Here is a 27,923-nt window from a genome sequence, read left to right on the forward strand (position 1 = left end):
AGTTAAGCAAGCTTTGTTTCTGTACAGGACCAAACAGTAAATATTTTAGACTTTGCAGGCCTAACAGTCTCTTTTCCAACTATTCAATCCACCCTTTTAGTGAAAAACATCCATGGACAACATATAAATTGGTTGTGTCCCAATAAAACTTTATTTATAAAAATAGGCAGCAGGACAGATTTTGTTCATGAATCGTAGGTTGCCAGACCCCAGAACTGCAGAATGATGCCCGATTTCTCAACAGCAACAATAGCATCCAAAGAAAAAGGCTTAGACTGAGGCCAGGTAGGTGTCTCCCACTCCCTCCCAAAGACCTTCATTGCCCAGCCAACCTAACACAGGTCAGCCTGAGAAACTGGAACTCAGAGAGCTCCTGCTTAGTCTGTCTTTCACTGAGCCTGGAAGTGCAAGGCAAGCCTGCCAATAAATGTGGCCCGAGGGGTATCAGTTCACACCAATCAGAAAACTGCTCCCTACTTCTCCAGCAATATCCCCACAAACAAATCACCCAATATGACCAGCGTAAACAAAAGCTTTAACTAGGGAGTTCACAGGAGCTTACCCAGAATCTACTTTTAATCTCCTCCAGCCCTTACACTACCCCCATTTCCAGGCCAAATTGAGCAAGGCTCATGGACACATAGGCATCGGCCCATCACATTCACAGTAGTTACCAATACTACATCCAAGAAGCCAAATAACAGACCAGTTTTTGGAAGAAGGATTATGGCCACAGATTCTGTGAATATCCCCAGACAGCAATGCCAAAATGGCAAATATAACTCTAGAAGTGCAACCATGGATGACCAAGTGGGAAAAATAATGTTTCTGAGGATATCTTCTCACATCAATGCTCAAAAACAGGGCCAATAGAGAACAGCAAGAACCTCAACCAAAAATGAATCAGGCTGCAGACAGCAAAACAAAAAGCAATGTTGCAAACACCAACACACCCTGATGAGCACGCTCCGGCAGAGTTCCCAGAAGTTTAGGTTAGCATTAATCATTGCTCCTAATTGCTGTCAGTTAACTCTCCTGAGCCCCCTCCAGGCCAAGCTATCATCCCGTGAAACATGTTGTCTTCCCTTATAATGCATTTTCAGTCTTGCCAGTAACAGAATCTGTGGCTTTGGTGTTCTTTTACAGAAACACTGATCGAATTACCCTAATTCCTTTTTGTGTGTACTGGGTTACTGGGCAGAATTCCAGAAACAAACGCTTACATTATCCTCAAATAGAATACCTAACTTTCCAAGATGGCTCAGAAGTAAATGTTTCTCAGTCATTTCAGGCTTGGCCATTGATAAAGGCATACTGTTCTTGACACCCTGCTCTCTGGACACTAGGTTACACAGGCCACATGTAATCTCATAACCTCTAAAACGGTTCCAGTAAAGGCCCTTTATTGCCATAGCATCCTGTGCTCTCTGCCGGAAATGCAAACAGGCCAAATTTCTCTTAGCCTAGTCCCTGCGCGTTTACAGGCTCGTTTCCCAGCCTTGTAAATCTCACTGTGATTTCCATTCCATTCAATCCATTCACTTAAGAAATTGCTGCCTATTCTGTTGTTTAAGTGCTCAGGGAAAAACATACACATCCTTTTTCCTCCTAGTATGTTTCTGTATTTTGCAATATTTTGGAAGTTCTTTCTAATGGACTCTAGAAAACCTATCATTTGGAATGGGAATAAGAGTAAAGACTATGACGTTATATAGTTCAGTCTCCTACTTTGACAGTTGGGGAAACCTACAGTTTAAATGACTTCTCCAAGACCAACGAATGTCAGAATCAAGTGCAGTATTCATTCTAGAGGTTTTCCTACCATATTACTCATATCCTAATATTTGAACTTTTTTAAATGCCCCATGACACCAAGATTCTTAACTTTTCCTTTTCCTGCAAACCCTTCTGATTATATGCTTTGCCTGAGTCTTTACAAGAAAAAAAAATTATATCTTTTAAAAAAATGTATAGGACTGACAATTAAATATTGTCAGAGGCAGACAATTAAATATTCATCACGTCAATGTGACTTCCATTTGACCTTGAAATGCCAGTGTGACTTAATGTGAAGATATCAAGATGATAGCACAGCAGACGCTGCCAAATGAAAATTTTGCTGCAATGAGCTTTTTATGAAATATTGAGGCTAAGCAGAGAACCAGTTCCTCTGACAAAAATACTCTCAATCACTCCCCTCACTAAATCACAGTGTGGAGGCTGCAGACACTCTGAGCTTTCCATTGCCAGCAATGACACCCTGAATGCGCTTAGCTGGGAAACATCCAAGATCTGAGAGATGACCTTTTTATTGCAGATTGTGAGATCATCTTCATTCCCATAGGTTTGCATTCAAAACAAAGGTTTTGTCTTTGTGGGGTTTTTTAATTACATGGCATTCAAGCACCTCATTTGTATGAAGGTAAAAAATAGCTCCCGCTGAGCAGGAAAGGAAATGGTGGGCTTTCTTTCTGCAGCAGCATGAGCGGCAGTCACATCTGGAAGCACACTGCATTCTCTCTCTTCTATCGCAGTCCTGTTCGGCCCCCATCCTCCCCTCAGGTGGAAAACTTAACCTCACACACTTGTACAATAACACAGTTTATGACTCAGTTGAAGCCTTTGACCCACCTCTCAGTGAGGTGAACCACCGTTTAGAGGAAGGAAAGGAAGTCATAACTGCAGATGCTGCAAGTGGGACAAGCAGGATGTGCTATGCATAGGATATGATGGTAAAGACAACCTGAGGTGCTTTCAGCTCTTGCTGTGTCACCTGGCTGGGGCACTCTCTATCAGATGAAATTTACTGATCACCCAGGAGGGGCTAAGATCTCATTCACTGTTCTGCTGAGAGACTCAAGGGTAAGCAGCTTTCCACAGAGACAGGTTTAGGAAATAAGTGGTATGTTGCATGGCTCTGTGGATGCAGAAAGGGAAAGGCTTCTCCATTCAGTGTCGTGGAGCAGTGGCCAGGTGGAATGAGGCGTACAGTCCAGCTATAGCTCAAGAACACTCCCTGATGACACCATGGTAACCCTTAGTTTCACTGAGTGCAATGGCCCCACTGTTCTATTCCTGGCACAATGCTCGGTGCTGGCCAGGATTCATTCCTCCCTATTCAGCTCAAGTTGAAGTCACATAATAAAATGCACAGTGACAAGATTTCCTGAGGCTTTCAGGTGCATTCAGCCTGGCAGGCTGCAGGTTGCTACATTTCTAGGTCCAATGGTTAAATGAAGGCACCCATTGCTTCCAGACTCCAGTCGGAATTAAAACAGATGCTGTCTAGAATTAGTTATTCAGGAGGCAGTTAAGGATCCTTTGAGTCATTTATACAACAAAATACTTTTAGAGTACCAACTATGTCCCAGGCATTCTGCTCGGCCCTGGTTGATACAAATATTAATACGACATAGCCTGGAGGAGTTCATAGATAAGAGAGGGAGAGAGAGAAGTACACATGTAATGCAATATGGTGAGTGCAAGATTAGAGATAAGTGCCAGGTCCTCGGAGGAAGAGTATCTACCCCAGTCTGAAATGGATGGGAAGACTTTCTTAAGAAAGTTTGGCCAAAAAACGAGGGGAGGCCCAGGGTCCCGCACCCACCAGCAGGGAAGGCCTCCACTCCCCATTAAATGGGAGGCCCCGCCCAGAAGCCAGAACAAAGAGAAGCTCCTGGCGGGCCCAGCATGGCACCAGACCGCAAGCTGCCACTGAGCTCACGGTCTCCAGTGCACAGCTCGGTGCAGGGGGCGCTTGGACTTCCCGTAGACATGCTTGGGGACACGGTTGGAGCTCCAGCGCCTGGCTCTGTGGTGTGGGAAAGGCTCCAGGGTCCCACATCTCCCCAGCAGGGAAAGCCTCTGCTCGCCATTAGCAGGGAGGCCACGCCCAGAATCCAGGTAAAAGGGAAGCTCCCATGGGCGGATACCCCGGGGCAGCTCCAGACCGCAAGCTGCCACTGGGATCACAGTCTCTGGCATATGGCTCAGTGCAGGGGTCCCCGGAATTCCTGTAGACTTGCTTGGGGACACGGTTGGAGCTCCAGCGCCTGGCTCTGTGGCACGGGGAAGGCTCCGGGGTCCCGCATCTCCCCAGCAGGGAAAGCCTCTGCTCGCCATTAGCAGGGAGGCCACGCCCAGAATCCAGGACAAAGGGAAGCTCCCAGTGGGCAGATCCCCTGGGCAGCTCCAGACCGCAAGCTGCCGCTGGGCTCATGGTCTCCTGCACACGGGTTGGTGCAGGGGGTGCCTGGACTTCCCGTGGACGCGCTTGGGGACTGGGTGGCACTCCAACACCCAGCTCTGTGGCCCGGGGGGTCGCTCCAGGGTCCCGCATCCCCCCAGCAGGGAGGGCCTCTGCTTGCCATTGGCAGGGAGGCCCTGCCCAGCATTCGGAACACCAGGAAGCTCCCTAGAGCAGAATTCCCCACAAGGCAGCAGCTTACAAGCCACCACCAGGCCCACAGACACTGGCCGTGTCCCAGACAAGGCAAGGGGCTCCCAGAGATCCCATGAGAGTGAAGCGGGGCAGAGTAGAGCTCCGGTGAAACGGCTACGTAGCCCAGGGTGCATCTCCAGGTTCTTACAGCAGCCTCAGCGAAAGCCTCTGCACAGCACTAGTGGAGAGGTCCCGACTGGCAATCGCAAGGTGGGAAGGCCCTGGGGCAAAAGCAGCACAGGTGAGCTAAGGACAGACTGCAGAAGATACCCATAGCTCTGCTGGGACCTATAGCGGACAAGTGTGATCTGGTGGGCTCTGTTAGGGACAAATCGGAGATTTTAGGTGATCCTGCTCCTGGCTGATGGGAAAGCCCACAACACTGCTGCAGACCACAAGGAGGGAGCGCATCTAGGTGGGCTGCAACAGTAGGCACCAGCAGCCTGAGGCCCCCTTGCGATTGCCCCCACAACTGATGAAGGACCCCACAGGACCACTGTGACTATGAGGAGGGGTCCAGGCCCAGTCAGTAACAGCTGACAGGGTTCCTGGTTGGGGCAGTCTAAACAGCTGCCCCCCCACACACACCAGACGCAACAAGTGGAAGCAGCGACTAAACTTTATCTCTATGAGAAGACACAAATCCACGCCATCAAGCAGTATGAAAAAATATATTAAATATCCAGAACAGAAGGAAAATGATAAGCACCCAGAAAACAATCCCAAAGACAATGAAACCTATAACCTAAATGACAATGATTTCAAAACTGCCATTATGAAAAAACTCAATGACCTAAAAGAGAATTCAGATAGACAACTCAATGAGTTCAGGAGCTATGTCACAAAAGAGCTTGACACTATAAAGAAGAACCAATTAGAAATACTGGAGATGAAGAACACAATGGAGGAGATTAAGAAAAATCTGGACTCTCTGAACAGTAGGGTCGATAATATGGAGGACAGAATTAGCAATTTGGAGGATAGGAATATAGAAATGCTGCAGGCAGAGGAGGAGAGAGAATTAAGACTAAAAAGAAATGAAGAAACTCTCTGAGAATTATCTGACTCAATTAGGAGATGCAACATAAGGATTATAGATATACCAGAGGGAGAAGAGAAGGAGAAGGGGGCAGAAGGCCTGTTCAAAGAAATAATAGCTGAGAACTTTCCAAACTTGGGAAGAGAGATGGAACTTCACGTCACAGAAGCCAATAGATCTCCAAAATTTATTAACACAAGAAGACCAACCCCAAGACATACAGTAGTGAAACTAGCAAAAGTCAACTACAAAAAGAAAATACTAAGGGCAGCCAGGCAGAAGAAAATAACTTACAAAGGAAACCCCATAAGGCTATCAGCAGATTTCTCAGCAGAGACCTTACAGGCTAGAAGAGATTGGAATGAAATATTCAAAACTCTGAAGGACAAAAACCTGCAGCCAAGAATACTCTACCCAGCAAAAATACACTTCAAATACGATGGAGAAATAAAAACTTTCCCAGATAAACAAAAGTTAAGGGAGTTCATCACCACAAAACCTCCTCTTCAAGAATTGCTCAGGAAGAAACTCATTCCTGAAAAATCAAAAAAAGGAAAGGGGTTACAAAATCCAGAACAAAGGAGATAAGCAGAAGGACAATAACACAAAGTAACAGCTCTCCATCAGGACAAAATGCAAAAGAAACGGAAAACAAGTGATAAAATTGCAACAGTAGGCCCCCACATTTCAATAATCACACTAAACGTGAATGGATTGAACTCTCCAATCAAAAGGCACAGAGTGGCAGGATGGATCAAAGAACAAGATCCAACAATATGCTGCCTCCAGGAAACACACCTCAGCCCCAAAGACAAACACAGACTCAGAGTGAAGGGATGGAAGACAGTACTCCAAGCCAATAATGAACAAAAGAAAGCAGGTGTTGCCATACTTATATCAGACAAAGTAGACTTCAAAGCAAAACAGATAAAGAAAGACAAAGAGGGGCAGTATATAATGATAAAATGGATGCTCCACCAAGATGACATAACAGTTATAAATATATACGCACCTAACACAGGAGCACCAAAATTCGTAAAGGAACTATTGACAAAACTAAAAGGAGACATCAACAGCAATACAATAATAGTAGGGGACCTCAACACCCCATTAACACCATTGGACAGATCATCCAGACAGAAAATCAACAAGGAAATTATAGAATTAAATGAAAAATTAGATCAGATGGACCTAATAGATATATATAGGACACTTCATCCAAAAACAGCAGGTTACACATTCTTCTCAAGCACTCATGGAACATTCTCAAGGATAGACCATATCTTGGGAAACAAAGCAAGCATCAATAAGTTCAAGAGGGTTGAAATAATATCAAGCATCTTTTCTGATCACACTGCTATGAAACTAGAAATCAACTACAAGAATAAAGCTGGGAAAGGGGCAAAAATGTGGAGACTAAACAACATGCTACTGAACAAACAATGGATTATTGAAGAAATTAAAGAAGAAATCAAATATTATTGGGAGACAAATGAAAATGAAAACACACCATACCAAATTATTTGGGATGCAGCAAAGGCAGTCCTAAGAGGGAAATTCATTGCAATACAGGCTCACCTCAATAAGCAAGAAAAATCTTACATAAACAACATCAAACAACACCTAACGGAATTAGAAAAAGAAGAACAAACAAAGCCCAAAGTCAGTAGAAGGAGGGAAACAATAAGAATTAGAGCAGACATAAATGATATTGAAACAAAAAGGACAGTAGAAAGGATCAATGAAACAAAGAGTTGGTTCTTCGAAAAAATTAACAAAATTGACAAACCCTTAGCCAGACTCACTAAAAAAAAGAGAGAAGTCTCAAATAAATAAAATTAGAAATGAGAGAGGAGAAATCACAACAGATACCAAAGAAATACAAAGGATCATAAGAGAATACCATGAAAAACTATACACCAGCAAATTGAACAACCTAGAAGAAATGGATAAATTCCTAGCCTCATACAACCTACCCAAACTGAATCAGGAAGAAATAGAGAATCTAAATAGACCAATCACAAGTAAAGAAATAGAAACAGTAATCAAAAACCTCCCCAAAAATAAGAGTCCAGGACCAGACAGCTTCTCTGGAGAATTCTACCAAACATTCAAAGAAGATTTAATACCTATCCTTCTCAAACTGTTCCAGAAAATAGAGGAAGATGGAGCACTCCCTAATACATTCTATGAAGCCAACATCACCCTGATCCCCAAACCTGACAAGGACAACACAAAGAACTACAGGCCAATATCACTGATGAACATAGATGCAAAAATCCTCAACAGAATTTTGGCAAACCGAATACAGCAACATATCAAAAAGATTATACACCATGATCAAGTGGGATTTATACCAGGGACACAGGGATGGTTCAACATCTGCAAGTCAATCAACGTGATTTACTACATTAACAACATGAGAAACAAAAACCACATGATCATCTCAATAGATGCAGAGAAAGCATTTGACAAGATCCAACATCCATTTATGATAAAAACCCTCAATAAAATAGGTATAGAAGGAAAGTACCTCAACATAATAAAGGCCTATATGACAAACCCACAGCCAACATCATACTCAACGGACAAAAACTGAAACCCATCCCTCTCAGAACAGGAACAAGACAAGGGTGCCCACTTTCACCACTCTTATTCAACATAGTACTGGAGGTGTTGGCCAGAGCTATTTGGCAGGAGAAGAAATAAAAGGAATCCAAATAGGCAACAAAGAAGTAAAACTCTCGCTGTTTGCAGACGACATGATCTTATATATAGAAAACCCCAAAGAATCCATAGAAAAACTATTAGAAACAATCAACAACTACAGCAAAGTTGCAGGGTATAAAATCAACATACATAAATCAGTAGCATTTCTATATGCTAACAATGAACTAACATAAAGATCTCAAGAACTCGATCCCATTCACGATCGCAACAAAAAGAATCAAATACCTTGGGATAAATTTAACCAAGGAAGTGAAAGATCTATACAACGAAAACTACAAGACCTTCTTGAAAGAAATCGACGATGACATAAAGAGATGGAAAGACATTCCATGCACATGGATTGGAAGAATAAACACAGTTAAAATGTCCATACTACCTAAGCAATCTACAGATTCAACGCTATCCCAATCAGAATTCCAATGTCATTCTTTACAGAAATTGAACAAAGAATCCAAAAATTCATATGGGGCAACAAAAGACCCCGAATTGCTAAAGCAATCCTGAGAAAGAAGAACAAAGCTGGAGGCATCACAATCCCTGACTTCAAAACATACTACAAAGCCACAGTAATCAAAACAGCATGGTACTGGTACAAAAACAGATGCACAGATCAATGGAACAGAATTGAAAGCCCAGAAATAAAACCACACATCTACGGACAGCTAATCTTTGACAAAGGAGCTGAGGCTCTACAATGGAGGAAAGAAAGTCTCTTCAACAAATGGTGCTGGGAAAACTGGACAGCCACATGTAAAAGAATGAAAATCAACCATTCTTTTTCACCATTTACTAAAATAAACTCAAAATGGATCAAAGACCTAAAGATTAGGCCTGAAACAATAAGTCTTCTATAAGAGAACATTGGCAGCACACTCTTTGACATCAGCTTCAAAAGAATCTTTTCGGACACCATAATCCCTCACATGAGGGAAACAATAGAAAGAATAAACAAATGGGACTTCATCAGGCTAAAGATCTTCTTCAAGGCAAGGGAAAACAGGATTGAAATGAAAAAACAGCCCACTAATTGGGAAAAAATATTTACAAGTTATTTATCTGACAAACGGTTAATCTCCATAATATACAAAGAACTCACATGACTCAACAATAAAAAATCAAACAACCCAATTACAAAATGGACAGGGGACATGAACAGACATTTCTCCAAAGAAGATATACAGATGGCCAATAGACACACGAAAAGATGCTCATCATCACTAATCATCAGGGAAATGCAAATCAAAACTACACTAAGATATCACCTTACACCTGTTAGAATGGCAAAAATATCCAAAACCAAGAGAGACAAATGTTGGAGAGGCTGTGGAGAAAAGGGAACCCTCATACACTGTTGGTGGGCATGCAAACTGGTGCAGCCACTATGGAAAACAGTATGGAGATTCCTCAAAAAGTTAAGAATAGAAATACCTTATGACCCAGCCATCCCACTACTGGGTATATATCCTAAGAACCTGAAATCAGCAATTCCAGAAGTTCCATGCACCACTATCTTCATTGCAGCATTATTCACAATAGCCCAAGTCATGAAACCAACCTAAGTGCCCAGCAGCTGATGATTGGATAAAGAAGTTGTGGTGTATATATATACAATGGAATACTACTCAGCCGTAAAAAAGGACAAAGTCGTCCCATTCACAACAACATGGATAGACCTTGAGAGTATTATGTTGAGTGAAATAAGCCAGACAGAGAAAGACGAACTCTGTATGACTCCACTCATAGGTGGTAGTTAACATATGGACAAAGAGAACTGATCGGTGGTTGCCAGGGGAAAGAGGGGTGGGGGGAGGGCACTAGGGGTGAAGTGGTGTACCTACAACATGACTAATAATAATGTACAACTGTAATTTCACAAGGATGTTAACTTTTATAACCTTAATAAAAAAAAAAAAAACAACGAGGGGAGGGGGATTAAAGGATGGGCATTCCAGGCAAAAATAAAAATGTAAGCAAAGGAAAAGGAGCATGAAGCCGAATGCTGTGTGCACATAGTCTACCATCACCAGGATGAAGAATGTATGTGGATGACAGACAGGGCAACCAGCCGGCGGCTAGGAAGCCAGGAAGCAGCCAGGTCAAGGAGAAATTTATGCCCTCTACAGGCACTGGGGAGCCACTGAAGGCTTTGAGCAGGGGAGGGACATAGTCAATTTGCACTCTGGCAACAGTATGGAGGAGAGGGCTCAAGGAGTGAGACTAAAGAGAGAGAGAAGAGTTAGGAACTTCTTTCAAAGCTGAGACAAGTAATGACGAGGGCCTGTCTCTTAAGCCCACACATAGTTGACCACCGAGTCTGGAAACCACAGGCATCTCCACTGTGCACAGTGCACAGTCAGGGGAGAAAAGGTTGAGAAATTCCACCCACACCCCCACTCGCTGCCTGTCTCTTCCTCAGTTGCCTTGGCATGCTTCTGACCCCATTTCATGAACGCCCAGACCAACCTGCACCTGGCTATGCCCTGGCTTGCTTCTCTGGCCTGGGGTGGTTCTGCCACATCCATGTCCGTCGTTCATTCTCTCTGTCTCTGCTAACTTCTGAGGAGTGACTCTCATCTGTTTTACGGTTGTTGTCATTTCTGCCCGTTTTCTAAATAAACCTACAGAGTTGGCCCCTCTTCACCAGCTCAGTACTGCGGCTGCTCAAATTCAATGCAATATAATGCTTGATAGGATAAAGAGTAAACTGCAAGTCCATTACGGAGGGAAGTGCACCGTTTCCTTCCTCCTAGTAAGACAACATCATGCATTTCAGCCCCACAAGGAGAGTATCTCCAGTGACAAAAGAGTCCTTCCAAGACAGGGAATCATCCTCTCTTCACACCCCAAGGGGTACTGTCATTCAAACTTCTCAAACAGCAAACACTACTCAGTCTTCAGTCACACCCATCCTGCTGGGTGGAGCCTGTGCCAAGGCTCTCAGCTCCTCACCTGGACATTGCTGAGGAGAAGGTCTCCCTGGGCAGCAGACTCTCCCTTGCTAGGTGACAGCCACTGTCATGCTGCCAGCATCCCTACTTCCCCTGGTGATGATAGAAACCTCTCCTCTCGTTTTCTGCTTTTATTAAAATAGCAAAGAGAAAGAACATGCTTCTGGGCACATTCTTGTACACTTTCAATTCTCTTCTCACTTCTCAACTTTATTTATTTATATTTTTAGGTTGGCCCTGAGCTAACATATGCTGCCAGTCTTCTTTTTTTTTCTTCTTGTTTTCCCTAAAGCCCCCCAGTACATAGTTGTATATTCTAGCTATAGGTCCTTCTGCCTCTGCTATATGGGATGCCTCCTCAGCATGGTCTGAAAAGCAGTGCCATGTCCACGACCAGGATCTGAACCAGCAAAACTCTGGGCTACTCAAGAAAAGTGTATGAACTTAACCACTCAGCCACGGGGCCAGCCCCTCAACTTTAAAGAGAGCTCAGAAAACAAGGATCTGTACCTGCCTCCTTCCCATTCCTTACCGTGGAAACTGAGCATTGCTTTCTGGACGCCGGCATGAGGAAGCAGTGGCTCAGACAGGCAACCTGTGCTTTCCCTCATTTGTCACAGTGTCATACAATATTTTAACTGCTGCTTGACTTCTGTTTCCTCCGCTATACTATAAACTCCTTGAAGAAACTGTGACTCTTTCTACATTGTCCTCAGTCTTAGCAGTGTCTTGGGGTCTGTAGTTGTCCAATTTTTGTTGGCTGAATAATTGCACAGTGGCTAACTCCAATCACATGAGTAAATGACCATTGAGTTAGGCCTATGACATGCCCCAAGCATTCTGAGGGCTGTCCCTCTGGGATAATCATGACCTAAGCTGCATTTGCATGAAGGATGCTCTGGCTTTGAGGTCAATGTTTTTCTTTTCAGGAGAGTTGTGATCCTAGGCAGGTGTCCCTGAATAGCAGGTGTTTTTAAAAAAACTAATCAAAATGACAGAAAATTATGCACAGCTGCTGGAAAGTAGGAAGAAGGAAACATGTGTACCCTCTAATAAGAAGTCACTGTGCACGCTGGAGAGGTGGCATCCATGGTGATTTTAAGTGACAAGATTTGGACTGACGCTAGACAAAATTGCAAAAGGTAGTTTGCTCTCATGCCCTCTCTTCTCCCTACTGGCCTAGTTTCTCATCATGGTTCCTGCCATGGAGCTCATAACATTGGAAAACGTTCATAGCAATATGGAACTTGTAGGGAGGGCAGGACCGTCAGGTCATATCAGGCCTGGTATGAGGCCAACCATCTGGATCTGTAACTAGGGGGACCATCCTAGCTGTACCCAGATAGACCCCATGGTGTTCAAGGTGCACAGTTAACTTCAGGCATGATTTAGACAACAAATGGCATCAATTCAAATCTAGCATAGGGGAGATTGACTTCTGGCATGGCAGAGTGAGGAGCTCTGCTGACCCACCCCCCAGTGAAATGGGTGAAATTATTTTTTAAAAAACAACCAACCATGAGCCAGCCCCATGGCAGAGTAGTTAAGTTTGCCCACTCCGCCTCAGCGAACTAGGGTTTCACTGGTTCAGATGCTGGGTGTGGACATGGCACCACTCATCAAGCCATGCTGAGGCAGCGTCCCACATAGCAGAGCCAGAAGGACCTACAGTTAGAATACACAACTATGTACTACTGGGGGGCTTTGGGGAAAAGAAGGAAAAAAAAGAAGAAGATTGGCAACAGATGTTAGCTGAGGTGCCAATCTTTTAAAAAACAACCAAACATTCAAAGCCTTTGGAAATAGTCTTAGGAGCAAACAGAAAATGAAACATCTATTCAAGAAAATTTGGTAAGAAAGGTGAGAATCTGTGGAATTGGAACCAAGACCTCTCCCTACCTCCTTATTCTCAGCTCAGCAAGGCAGAGATTCTAGTCCAGATGGCTGATGGCTAGAGCATAGGGCTCCCTCTTCCCCCAGCTCCCAGCTAGAGGGCTTCCTTCCTGGAAGAGCAGGACTTCAGCATTTCTCCTCCTGCCCCAGCTGCCTGTTGCTGAGGCTAAGTCTCAGCTGAGGGCCATTGGGAAAGGGAGGCTCCCTTCTTCTGCCCAGCCCCTACTTGTGGAATGGAAGCTCTACCGTGGGCACAGCAGGCCAAGAATGAGGGGGCCCTGGGTGCCCTTGCCCTGGCTCATGAGGCACTGGTTCCACACCAGAAGAGGCAAGCCAAGAGGACCTCAGACTGCTGCCTCCACCCTCCACTGAGCACTGAGCTCCTAGAACGGGACCGTCATATAGAAAGAAGCTTGCAATCACCCCACCCCAAGCTCTGGAGCCCGGCTTCAGAGATTTTTCCTGGAAGGAGAAGCAGGCTGTAAAACAGATAGCTCCTAATCTCTTCCCAAAGGAATTGACTTATTTGCAATGAAGCATGAAGAAATTCACATCTAAGGCTGTATCAAGAACAGTGAAGGTTAGTAGCCAGTCACTAAAAAATAAACAAGTATAAAAAAGAAACAAAATATAAAAATAACAAGCCTTGGGGTAGGAGCAGTACCCAAAGTTGCAACAATACATTATCTAAAATTTCAGGTTTCCCATCCCCTAAAAAACTACGAGGCACGCAAAGAAATATGAAAGTGTGACTCATACACGGGGCAAAAAAGGGCAACACATACTGCCTGTGGGAGCAACTACATGATGGACTTTACAGGAAAAATCCTCAAAATAGTCCTTATAAATATATTCACTGAACTAAAGGGAAATATGGTTAAAGAAGTAAAGGAAGTTTACACCAAATAGAGAATATCAATAAAAAGATATTTTTTTCTCTTTAAAAAAAGACACATGATTTATATTAGCTTTTTTTTTTTTTTTTTGAGGAAATTAGCCCTGAGCTAACTACTGCCAATCCTCCTCTTGTTGCTGAGGAAGACTGGCCCTGAGCTAACATCCGTGACCATCTTCCTCTATATGTGGGACACCTACCACAGCATGGCTTGCCAAGTGGTCCCATGTCCTCACCCAGGATCCAAACCCACGAACCCCAGGCCACTGAGAAGCGGAATGTGTGAACTTAACCACTGCACCACCGGGCCGGCCCCAAAAGATACAATTTTTTTAAAGAACCAAATGGAAATTCTGGAATTGAAAAGTGTAATAACTGAAATGAAAAATTCACTAGAGGGGCTCAACAATAGATTTCAACTGGCAGAAGAAAGAACTGATGAATTTCAAGATCAATAGAGAGTATGAAAGTCAAAGAACAGAGAGAAACACAACTAGAAGGACCCACAACTAAAAATATACAACTATGTACCAGGGGACTTATGGGGAGAAAAAGGAAAAAAGTAAATAAAATCTTTAAAAAAAAAAAAAAAACAGAGAAAAAGAATGAAGAAAAATGAACACAGCTTCAGAGATGTGGCACACCATCAAAAGTACCAATATATGAACAATGGGAATACCAGAAGAAGAAGAGAGAGAAAGGAGTAGAAAAAATATTAAAAAGAAAAATGGTTGAAAACTTCCCAAATTTATTGAAAAACAATAACCTACACATCCAGGAAGCTCAGTGAACTTCAAGTAGGGTAAATGCAAAGATCCCATAAATAGACGCAAGAAACAATGTAAGCCTTTGTACGTGCTCAAAGAAAAAACCTTGTCAACCAAGAACCCTATATCCAGCAAAGCCATTTTTCAAAGATGAAGGCAAAATAAAGACCTTCCCAGATATACAAAAGCTGAGAGAATTTATTGCTGGCAGACTCACAATCACTTGGGCTACTGGGCATCATCCTTAAGGAATTTTGCCAAAAGCATTACCACCAAGTCCAGAGGTCTGGGGAAATGAACAAAAATGCAGACCTGGGGCAATATGGAATAGGCAGGAAGAAATAGGACACACACATGCACACACTCATTAGACTTGCTTGCTTAGAGGATGGACAGAGTGCTCGCTTAGTCTTATCCCTGTCATTTGATCAGAACAGTCCTAAAACAGAGTATAACAAAGAGGAACTCAGAGACAGATTCAAACTGAAGTTCTCATACTTTAGCATGAATCAGAATCCCTTGGAGGGCCTTTTCAACCACAGATTGCTGGCCCCACCCCTAGAGTTTCTAATTCAGTAGGTCTGGAGTGTGGCCCAAGAATTTTCATCTCTCACAAGTTCCCGGGTGATATTGACAGGGCCAATCCAAGCACTACAATTTGTAAACCACTAGCTGCCCTAATGTGTGCAGCTCATCAATAGACAAATGAAACTAAAGCTGGCAGAGAATGTAGGTCATAGCCTAAAATACAAGAACCTGCTTCCAGATGAATGGGTGCAGTGAGCACAAAAGGAGAATAAGCAGCTGGTATGGTGAACATCTAGTATTTTGGGTTTTGCTACCCCAAATCAATTCACTCTTCTTCTGGTAGCTGTACCCCAATTTTCCTCTGGGAAACACTTCCCTCTCCTCACTTTTAGTCCATATGCTTTGGAAGGACTTCATGACCTATCTCTGCCTCAAGGAAAGGGATGGGACTCAGGCCTAACCAATTAGGGCTTCACATGATTGGCTCCGGTGACTTGTTCAGAGATGGGTAATCAAAGCTCATAAGATCTGAGGAGATTTTTTCTTAGACACCTGAGAGGCGAGGAAGAATGAGAGAGAGACTCTTTCTGCTAGATTTGGATGTGGAAGCCTTCGGTCTGGAGCTGCCACATTGCCACCATGTGGAGCCTAAAATTGAAGCCAGCTTTGAGATGAGTCAAGAGTCAGAGAACAAACAGACCCTAGTGCTGTCATTTGAGCCCTGGATCAAACACATCTGAAACTTGTATTGCCCTGTGAACCAATTGAATCCCCTTTTTGTTTGAGCCAGTTGGGTTGGATTTCGTTATTTGCAATTTAAACAAACAAAGAGGGGAGTCTATTATGACAATTTAGTAGCCAACTTAATAGACAAAGCAGAACAAGCTATATGGCATATTATAGGTGACAATGGCCATTTCTGGAGCTTGACTCTGTGCAGTCATGAAAGGAGACATTCTACATGCTAACAGGGCAGAGGTTTCTGAAAGGCATTAGACCAAGATTGTCAGGACCTAGTTATTACATAGTGTGACCCTATAAGTACACAGACAGAAGTCCAGGTGAGAGGACTCAGCCAAATCTGATGTTCAGAATGTGGGAGGCAAATAAGAGGGCAAGGACTTGGAATCATCAAAGGACCCCAGGGGTAGCCTAGGAGGAGCCTGGGGCCCAGATCAGATGACATCAAGATGAATCACAGATCAACTCACACATCTGCCCTCTCTGTCTTCCCCCATTGCTAACTCTGACCCCATGTCTTACCATCCTCCCCTTGCTCCTTTCCAGACATAGCAGCTTCCTCACTTGTCTCCAGATTCGTCAAGCACGCTCCCACTTTGGGACTGCTGCACTTATTTTCTGTGCCTAGGACGCTCTTGCACCAGATATGTGCATAGCTGGTTCCCTCACCTCCTTGAGGCCTCTGCTCAAATGTCAACTTATTAAACTGGTCTTTCTGAATCAGTATATGAAACAAGCCCCCACCACCAACCCGGCTCATCCTAACCCGCTTTCCCGCGTTCTCTTTCTCCATATGCTTGTTACTATCTGACATACTATGTATGTATATTTGTTTATTTGTTAATCGACTGTCCTTAATAGAATGTATGCTCTATGAGGGCTTGGAATTTTCTGCTGCTATACCTCCAATGCCTTGCTAGACCATATTGTGTGCCCAATAAAATATTGTTGAATGAATGAAGGAATGAACCAGGGTTCAGCAGCCACAATGGGGCCACTGAATCCTAAGTGTCTGTGTGAGCATCCCTATTCGGATTACCATTTAATAAGACTGAAACTGATGCTTGCGTCCATAAGAGTACCGCACTCTGCCCCCTGCCTACCCATCCCATTGCACCCTAGGGGCATGGCTTTCAGCTGACTGCCATTGAACTCTTCCTAAAATAATTAAGTTGTTAATTGATAGGTTTAAGGTATAATTTTAGATGTCTGTGCATTTTTATTGTATTTAGTAAGGATTTGCTGAGTGCCTAGGCCATATATTTACTATAGCATTGTGCTAGAAGTCATTGGAGCTACAGATATTCAAATAATGTGCATGCTGCCTGATGAAGTTTACAGTTTCATTTACAATGTTAAAAAAGGACAGTTGGAGATGTAAAAGCCTTCAAAACTCAAAGAAATGCAATTATGGTCAAATTAGAGGTGGTGATGGTTATATTTGGGGAGAAGATGGCTACCACCATTCCCAGTGGTAAGACGAAGCTGGCTTATACCAGCTCGTGAAAGCCAATTGATTTTTCAGGAATTTTGCAAGCCAGTTGTTAAATATAACCATTATTTAAAATTAAATTATTTAAATCTAAGTAAATTAAAAAACAAAGGTAGTAAAAGTATGTAAAATCATCACTTTCTTATGATTTTATTACATTTTACCATTATTTGTGCTTTCAAGGTTATTTATGTCTATTATTATAATGGGAACGCTGTATAATGGGGAGCTACTGAACATCTCTTCTCAACTCCACATTCAGTGATGTTACATCAGAGGCCTGAAATCTGCCATGGTGAAAGTATTTACACCATGGAAATCGGCAAATTGCTACTAATCAGGGCTTAATTTACTGTTTTGTTGATTATAGAGACTTAAGAAAACGACAGAGGATATGTTAAGGGTGTTGATTAAAACAAAAAGTTGCTCATGTCATTGAGAAATGAGTGAAGTTTCAGAATATATCTTGGTTGTTTCACTAAATTCATGTCATAACATGACATTCATGTCATAACTACACCTGCTCATCATTTACAATCATAGTTGACTAGGGATGCAAATGTGTAGCAAAAATCAGTGATAGTATTCTGAATATATTGAATTCATAATAAAGATTATTGTATATTCTATTTTATCATTTCTAAAAAGTATGCTAATCATCCTTTATATCAGAAAAATTGATAATAAACTTATGTATGTACAAACCAGCACACTTTTTTTCAGTGAGCTGGTTGTTACAACTTTCCAGCACACTGCTGCCCACTTCCCTCCCCTGACCTATAAAATATCATGTAAATTAAGTCACGTTGTGTGACATAGTAAGAAATATATATATTCCATCTCTGTCCTGAGTTCCTCATACAGAGATCCTTAAACCTTTGTAATTTCCTGAACGACAGGGATGATAGAAGCATCTTTTGTTATATTCACTCTTCACCCCTGGTTCCTGACAAAAGAGGTTCAAAGATCCTTGGACTTTCCCACATGATGAAAGCGTCTTTTTGTATGCTAATGAATGACTGGTGGCTCGGGTCCCTAGACAGCTTCAGGAGGCAGGCTGGTTACCAGAAAGACCAAGGCCTGATCAGAGGGTTGGAACTTTCAGCCCCACCCGTGGACCTCTGGGAAAGGGAGAAGGGCTAGACATTGACTTGATCAACAGTGGCCAATGATTTAATCAATCTTGCGTACGTAATGAAGCCTCCATAAAAACTCTAAACAACAGGTTTGGAGATCTTCCGGGCTGGTGAACATTTCTGCATGCCAGGAGGGTGGCACACTCTCAAAGTCCAAGAGACAGAAGCTCCTGTGCTTGGGACCCTTCTGGACCTCACCCCATGTACCTCTTCATCTGGCTGTTCATCTGCGTTCTTTACTACATCCTTTATAATAAGCCAGCGAATGTAATTGTTTCCCTGATTTCTATGAGCTGTTATAGCAAATTATTGAAACTGAGGGAGGTGTTGTGGAAACCCTGATTTATAGCCAGTTGATCAGAAGTACAGGGGACAACCTGGGACTTGCAACCGGTATCTGAAGTTGAGGCAGCCATGTGGGACTGAGCCTTCAACCTGTACGGTCTGTGCTAACTCTGGGTAGTTAGTGTCAAAATGAATTAAATTGTAGATTATAGGATATCCAGTTGTTGTCCACAAAGAACTGCAGAATTTCTTGGTGTGTTAAACCCATACATTTGATGTCAGAAGTGTTGTGAGTAAAGAAAACAAAGTTTCTTAACCTGGCTTTACACAAAACCTTCTATGCAAAAGATTTTATAATCTACATCTATGAGTCCACAGAGAACTTTATAAAAAATATATCATAGGATCATCCACATAGCAAGGAGTGTGAATAGTTTGGAGCGGCATATTTTCTCCCCTGCTGAATAAGACTAAATTTTAACTAATAAATTAATGTTTGCATATGCTAATAACCCTTTCCATTTGGATTTGTAAAGACTCCTTTCTGTAATAAATAGTAGTAACTACAAAACAAGTAGATATTGTATGATTTTCTTACAATTCACATTTTTATATTCCTGTAGTTGAAGTCTGTGCCACCCTACATAGAGGCATAATGTGCACAATGTGGTCAATGTGTAAACCAAGAAGTGGGTACACAAGCATCTCTGTCTCTGCTTTAGTCTCTGCCATGATAATTATCATGAAACACAAAGTGAAACAGAGCTTGCTTACTATTAAAAGCAAAAGAACACGACATTGTAACTTTGACAAGACTTTTCAAACACCCATTTTGCTTAAAACTCATAAAATATGTGCTGTAATCTTTCAATTTATATAACTATTATGTCAAAGCTATTTTATTTTTGTATAATAGGAAAGCATTTGCATTTTTAATTCATTTTAGAGTCAAATAATGCAAAACATTTTAATTCTGTCCTAATATTTTCAAATAAGACTAAGAATCTTCTGAGCTAGTTTATTATAAATGCTTCTTTTTAACAACCTAGATGGTCACTTTGAGGTGCCCTTGCTGATAGACCCACATCAGTTGAGCAACCTATAGACAAAGTTATTCTATACACTTGCAGAGCCACACTAAGAAATAAGATTGTGCAGGAATCCATCCTCCTTTATTATCCATACAGTCATGCGCCACATAACAACATTTTGGTTAACAATGGACCACCTATACAACAGAGGTCCCATAGATTAGTACCATAGAGTCTAGCCATGTAGTAGGCTATACAATCTAAGTTTATGTAAGCAGTGTAGGGGAAGAAGAAATTTTGCTCTACCCTTCTGGGTTCTTCTGGCTGATCTAAGAATTAAATTGACGTGAGGCAGATTAACAGGAGAAAAACAAACAAAGTTTAATAACATGTATACATGGGAAAAACCCAGGAAAACAAAATAACTCACCAAAATGGCTGAAGCTCTCACTTTAAATACCACCCTCAGCTAAAGACAAAAGAAGATGTTGGGGGTTGGGAGAGTCAGAGACAATACACAGGTAGGTGAAAAGGAGAAAATGTTTGGAAAACAAGTGTTTGGCCACATAGAAACAGAAGAACACAGAGGGGAGTCCAATAAACAGGCTTTTCTGGGTTCCTCCCTGTCTATCACCTAGTTCAGATTATGCTAAGGTGATAGCTCGCTTCCCAAGACAAGTTTATCTACATTCTTTTAGGCATTTAAGGGAAAGGTAACAAGAAAAACTTTCTGAGTCTTTGGTATCTTAAGAATAATCAGCTTAAAATAATCCCCATGTTAAAGAGACACACTTTGGGGTGGCAAATTTTGTTCCCCCTCAGTACACTCTGTGATATTCACACAATGAAATTGCCTAATGAATTTCTGAGAATGTATCCCCATTGTGAAGCGACACATGACTGTACTGTTTGTCTGGGCTCAGTGACTGGCTGCCCAGGCATTCTGTCAGTTCAAACAACTGGTTCAGGATAATTACCAATGGACTGGTTGATTCAGTCCAACAGGTTAACCGGCTTGAGCGTGTACAGCTGGCGTGAATTCTGTCACAGGAAGTTTTCTGGTTGAATTTTCCAAAAATTAGAAGGCATTATTCCTGGAGAGCATTGTGTGTCTGGGGTTTATTTCATCCACCATTTTGACAAAGCCTGTGTCTGCTGGACTTCTGGGCACTAAGAACACAGTATCTTTCCAGGCTTTTTGTACCTCTCCAATGTACTGCAGAGATGAACTTGGCTCTGGAATTTCTCTTCATCTGTGTCTCCATGATTACAGCCAGCAAAAAAGGGAGAGATTAAGTCAATCAGCCAATTGCTTTCTTTACATAACCCCAACCGTTTTGGCAGATTTTCTTCCTCCTTGCCTTGGCTGATTGTTTGGAGACTGTCAATCGAGAGCTGCAAAAAATGTGAGCTTGAGGATTATCAAAGTGATTAACTTTATATGATTGGGAAAGTCTAGCTAAAATTTAACTAAACACTACAAACAGTATACAAACAAATAACACCACCAAAATGATTACTATAGACATTGTAACAAGGAGGACAAAGTCTAGAAGATTGAAGAGACAACTTTGCTTTCAGTCTTTCATATAATATCCTCTTAAAAGACCTGTCTGCTTATCTTTCACAGTGGCTGGGTTTTGTTTTGTTTTTGGTGAGGAAGATTGGCCCTGAGCTAATATCCATTGCCAATCTTCCTCTTTTCACTTGAGGAAGACTATCGCTGAGCTAACATCTGTGCCAATCTTCCTCTATTTTGTATGTGGGACGCCACCACAGCATGGCTTGTGAGCAGTGTGTAGATCCATGCCTGGGATCTCAACCTTCGAACCCCAGGCCACTGAAGTGGAGCATGTGAACTTAACTACTATGCTACCAGGCAAGCCCATCATGGTAGCTGTTTGACTGTCAAGATAACAGTCTAGTAAAAGGACTACCAACTTGATCTGCTTACTCTGGGCACCAAAATCTTGGCTTCACTCATAAGTGCCCAGCTGGTTTGAATATCTGTTGCTAATCTGTAAGAGATTTTTTAATGTGAGTCTTTAAAAAGAAAAAAAAGTGATTAGTTGCTCTAAAAAAATGAACTTCTCCAAGGAACAAGAAAATAACCTTACTATAGACTATATCTAATAATAACAGTAATCATCGTAATAATAATTAATGACTGTGAAGGTTCATTTTATGTGTCAACTTGACTAGGCCATGGGGTGCCCAGATACTTGGACAAACATTATTCTGGGTGTTTCCATGAGTGTGTTTTTGGATGAGATTAACATTCAAACCAGCAATCTGAGTAAAACAGATTGTCCTCCCCAAAATGGGTGGGCCTCATCCAAACAGTTGAAGGCCTGAATAGACCAAAAATGTGACCTTCCACTGAGTAAAGAAAATTCTCCTACTTGATGGCCTTCCAATTAGAACATCATCTCTTCCTGGCTCTATAGCAGCTTCTGGCTTTTGGACTCAAACTGCAGATTTGGACTTGCTGGCCTCCATAATAACATGAACCAATTCCTTATATTAAATCCTTCTCACTCTTTCTCCATTTATATATGTATATATTGATTGATTGATTTATATTTGCATATATCAATAGTCTACATTGATCCTGTTTCACAGGAGAACCTTGACTAATACAATAGCTCTAATATTGAGCAAATACTGTGTGTCCACCACTATGCTCTGGTTATTGCCTCTAGCATCTCACTTAAATCTCACAACAACCCTATGAGTTGGGTGTCACTCATTATGCCCATTTTATGCATGATGAAACTGATTCAAAGCAGGTAAATTACATTACAGGGATCATTCAACTAATTTGTAATAAAGCCAGAGCCTAAAATAAAATGCATTGCTCCCAACGTTTCCTTTTACATATTTACTATTCTATTTTTTTAGGATATTGTTAGGATACATGGATATTTTGGCAGAATTAAGATATTATTGAAGAAATTATTAGTGCTCACCAAAGATCCACACGCTGCTCTGTATTTCCTAGTCTTCTTTTCAGTTAAGTTGGGGTGTGAGAATAGTGCTGTCCAATGAAATATGTGTGGATGTGACATGTGACCTTATGGACCAAGGCAATTAAGAACTGATGTGCCTCCTTCATTTCTCTTCCCTGCCTGCTGACCCCTGGAGGACACCTGTTCCAGCTGGTATAATTACAAGATGAAAGCAGCCAGGTCGCTGAGTCATCTTTTGGATGAGAGCCATACAGGAAAGTCATCTAAGCCACACCAAACTCTAAGTGAACATGAAATAAACTTTTACTCGGTCAAGCCACTGATATTTTAGTGTTTGTTACCATAGCGGATGGTACACCTATTAAATTCCGATTTGTACCAATATAAAATAATACCAAAAGTGATAAGCAATTGAAACATAATGATAAATTTATGTATATAATGTAGCACAGCATGACTTTGGAACCAGGCTACCTAATTCACATCCCAATTTCACTGAGATTACAGCCTTGGCAAATAACTGACCTTGGATGAGGTACTTAACCACTCTGTGTTTCTCATGTGTAAAATAGGGGCTATTATAGAAAGGCAGTTGTGATGACCAAATAAGTCCATATACCTAAAGCTATATGTTGGCATATGTTAAGAAGATAAAAATGCGGGGCCAGCCCCACCACTGAGTGATTAAGTTTGTGTGCTCCACTTCGGTGGCCCAGGGTTTTGCTGGTTCGGATCCTGGGCACAGACATGGCACTGCTCATCAAGCCATGCTGAGATGGCATCCCACATAGCACAACCAGAAGCATTCACAACTAGAATATACAATTATGTACTGGGGGCTCTAGGGGGAGAGAAGAAGGAAAAAAAAGAATATAAAAATGAGCTACGTATGTAAATAATAATTTACATTTGCCAATGTAAAAAAAGTTTTTACTATCATTCACTCAAGTTTATTAAACAAACAACAAACACATTTAATGAAACCATATGGTCAACACTAAACTAGATTCTGGGGATACAAAGATGAATGAAACTGTTTTATTTTCATAGATTTCACAACATATTAGAGGAGACAGCCACATTAACGTTATTAATGTTAAAATTCAATAAGCACCAGGGGATGGTCCAGTGATGTAGTGGTTAAGTTTGTGTGCTCTGCTTCAGCAGCCTGGGGTTCACAGGTTCGGATCCCAGGCACGGACCTAGCACCACTCATCAAGACACACAGTGACAGCATCCCACATAAAATAGAGGGAGATTGGCACGGATGTTAGTTCAGTAACAGTCTTCCTCAAGAGAAAAAAAAAGAGGAAGGTTGGAAACACATGTTAGCTCAGGCCAATCTTCCTAACACACACAAAAAAAATTTAATAAGCACCATAAAGAATCATTTTCTGGGTTTCACAGCTATGTCTTGTTCAAAAAAATTCATTTCCAGTGCCTTCAATTGAGAACTTTGGGCATGAGTAATCCAGCCTATATTGCTGATGTGGTAGAAAAAAACAGAAGTCTTTCAATTCACTTCCTGGCTGCAGTTTTTCCTCTCTCCAAACCATTCGCTAAGCTGTCTCCTAGAGCACAGATATGAGTAAGTCATTCTACTACTTAAAAATCTTTTATATATCTCCATTGCCTATAGAATAAAGTGTTGTAGATTAGCAAGACTCTCCTGCAGCCCCACACAATCTGCAGCTCTCATGTAGACGGAGGATGAGTGAGGTGGAGTATAAAGAGATCTGGACCAGAAACCCTGAACACAGATCTATGTTCTGCCTCTTATTTTCTTTGCAACCCTGGGTGAGAAACTTAACTTCTCTACATCTGTTTCCTCATCTACAGAAAGGAGATGTTACCTGTTCTCTATATCTAACAAGGTTGCTATGAGAGTCAGACGACACCGTAAGTGTGAAAGTGATTTATGATTTATAAAGTATAAAGCACCATATACATATTAGATGAGGCAGTGCTTCTGAAACTTCAGTGTAAGAAAAATATTATTCTGGGGATGTTGTTAAATACACGTTCACCCAAGTGCCTCCCCCAAAGATATTGATTCAGTAAGACCAGGGTAGAGACAGGTAATCCGATTTTTTGCCAAGCACTCCAAGAGATTCTGATGTAGGTGGTCCATGGACCACTCTTTGAAAAACACTGACTAACTGTCTTAAATTCCAGAAGGAAGAGTCTTAACAAACGTAAATATTTCTTGACCCAACAAAAATATATCTTGGTTAATATCTACTTTTCTATTTTCATCATCATTCTAAAAACAGAAATTGTTGTCAACTGGAAATAGATTTATTGACAGACCCAAAAACACTTATTGAGAGACCTAGAGAGTTTCATAGGTTTTCATCTCATTTTAGTCCTTGGAAAAAATAAAAATATACAGCTTTACTCCTAATTTAGTGATAAGAAGACTGAAGCTCAGATGTCACACAAACAAATTTCAAATCTCTGGTGCCATCTGGAATGGCATTTGAAAACTTTTAAAGCCTGAGTAGAAACCCAAAGACTTTCCATTTCTCATGGCTGCTGAGATGGAGCGAGAATTGGCCAGAAGCCAGACTTCGTAGACGCTCTTGAGGTATAAAGGTGGCCACTCTCAGTCCTAACGAGCTTCAACTCGCAAATCAATATTCTCCCATTACCAGCTCTGCCTCCAGACATTTTTGTATCTGAAACATTGAAAATATTACCTCTATTGTAGTTATTCCTCTTCTCTGTATTGACCACGTGACCCAAGACAGCTCGTGTGTGGTGGAAGGACAGCTGCAGCGGTCCTAAGAGAGGTGCCCTGGCCAGAGATGAAGAGGAGACTGATGGTGATAATATTCCAAGTCACTTCCTTTGGCAGAAATTCCAAAGAGAGCTCCGTTCTATCTCGACAGTGAGATGTAAGTAAGGAGGTGAATTTATATAAACATATGCAGTTGCTTTAAAACAGTCATTAAAAGTCCTTTGGCAAAGACGAAATTACGCAATCTAATTTATATTTTTGCCACCCAATTAGCTTGTTCTTTATTTTGTTTTGAAACTACTACTGAGATAAATGAGAAAAGATTATATAATTTTCTGACCAAAACACACAGAAGTCTTAGTAAAAAGAGAGAACTTGCTTCTCAAACCTAGTTTATCTTAATATTGCAATTAACAGCTGCAACAAAGCACTCTAAAATTCAGAGGTGCATGATGATATAGAAAAAAATCATCTTTGTATATAAAAATAACAAAGCCAAGATATTTTTAAGTTCAAACAAATCTTTATTTTACTTGAGGGAAGCATTCATATTTTTATTTACTTCTTGCTGTCTGCTTGAAGTGAGTGGTTACAGTGCATTAACAGAAAAACTTTCAGGAAATGAGGCAAAGTAATAAAAAAAAGAAAATATAGAAAAATATTTTAAATACAGGAAAAAATCCTGTACACCATCTTATAGCCCACTGTCCACAGATTACAAAAAAAAAAAAAAACTATAACAGATGCGCAGCAGAAACTGAGAGAAATTTTTCCTTGTGCTAATCTGAGCCAACAGCTGTTATTAGGGCTGACTCGGTAAGACTTCTATCATCACTTCTAAAAGCCAGCTTTTCAAATGTGGAAAGGGGAATTTGCAAATATACGAGGGAAACTTCAGGGATATAAATTTGGCTGCGATTGGTCCTGAAGTTCACCACCTTTTAAACTCACAATCAATATTTTCCATTAGCGGCTCTGCCTCCAGACATTTTTATATGGAAGTATTGAAAATATCACTTCTATCATGGTTATTCCTCTTCCCCATATTGACCACACTTTTGAAGGAACTCTTATAGAATTTTGAAATTCTTGTGCTGCAGATAAACTTCGAATGAATATATCTCAACATGTAAACAAAGGGCACTATAATGTAGTGATAAATGGATAGCACAGGCTTTACAATCAGCTGGTCCAGATTTAAATACCACTCTTACCGCTTTGTGACCCTGGACAAATTATTCAAGCTCTTTGAGCCTCTATTTTCTTCTCTGCAAAATGGGGATAATAATAACATCTATCAGTATCAAGGAGGTTTTGAGGATTAAATATTATACATATGTATATGTATGTATATATACGTACATATGTATATGTGAGTATGTGTGTGTGCATGCGCGTGTATAATATATGGCTTAGAGTCGTGCCTAGCACATCGCACACATACTTTTAAGTGTTGTTAGATGCTGTTGTTGTTGTTATTTATTATTAGTGTCAGTACAAAACTACCACACAATTTTGCCTACCGATCAGATGAGGGCACTGATTAATTTAAAATCTGCATCTGTGTAAAACTTAACTCATGAGGAAAGTCCAAGTAAACATATTTCCTTTTTCTTTTCACTGAGAATTGTTTTGAGGAAGTTAAACTTACTGAATAGACTGCCTGTTTGGTGTTGCGTACACACATGACTCATCTCAAAGCTATTTCATCATATTCGGTTCTTGTCACGAATCAGTTAGAGGACATCAAAGATTTCTACAATTTCACATTCACTTTGTGGCAACCACGGGGATTTGGTTGGGTTAATTACTTTAAGGACACATTTCAATTTGTGCTTATCCAGTATTTAACCAGAAGATAGGACTCTCCGCTGCATTCTTTGGTGAGGGTTCTACTGGGGCCGGGGACAAGTTTTTAACTCTCTGAGTTGACTTGATGGTTAGCATGAGGGAGTGAGGTGTGGTTTTTCAAGGGAGGTAAAGAGATGTGTTTTTAACCATTTTTTTCTAGAAAGCAAAGAGCCATATTCTTTTACCATTAGTAATCCAATTTCATTTTTGTCTTTACTAACAAAAATATATAGTTTGTATAGGAAGTAAACATAGCTACAGGATCATTATTCTTCCTTTTGCTATAAAACAATCCGAACTCTTCTTTTTCTGATATACTCTCCTCCATATAGCTCCTCTAACTCTGCCCTTTTTCATCTGTCAGACATTGATTTTTTTTCAGCATTTAATGGAATGAAAATTAAGAGGACCACGTTGTATAAAAAAACTTCACCTTT

At 41.3% G+C, this 27,923-nt stretch overlaps 1 protein-coding gene across 7 annotated transcripts in view; it reads right to left on the reverse strand.

Annotated features, from left to right (window-relative positions):
* The window catches only part of MACIR (macrophage immunometabolism regulator), a 169,392-nt gene that overhangs the window by 48,644 nt on the left and 92,825 nt on the right, over positions 1–27,923 (reverse strand). For 4 of the 7 annotated variants that reach the window (XR_011525651.1, XR_011525652.1, XR_011525648.1 and 1 more), the window contains 2 exons: positions 25,595–25,692; positions 20,046–21,321 (listed from right to left, as the gene is read on the reverse strand). The exons of 2 other annotated variants lie outside the window; for them this stretch is intronic. Coding sequence is in view for 1 of the 5 variants with exons in the window: in XM_070571315.1 (XP_070427416.1) it covers positions 25,606–25,692 (87 nt within the window). In the remaining 4 variants the exon portion in view is untranslated. Of the gene's footprint in view, positions 1–20,045; positions 21,322–25,594; positions 25,775–27,923 lie in introns of those variants that run through there. One more of the 7 variants, XR_011525650.1, reaches the window with a different exon arrangement.

Source organism: Equus przewalskii, chromosome 13 (genome assembly GCF_037783145.1).
Source record: "Equus przewalskii isolate Varuska chromosome 13, EquPr2, whole genome shotgun sequence".
Lineage (NCBI taxonomy): Eukaryota > Metazoa > Chordata > Mammalia > Perissodactyla > Equidae > Equus > Equus przewalskii.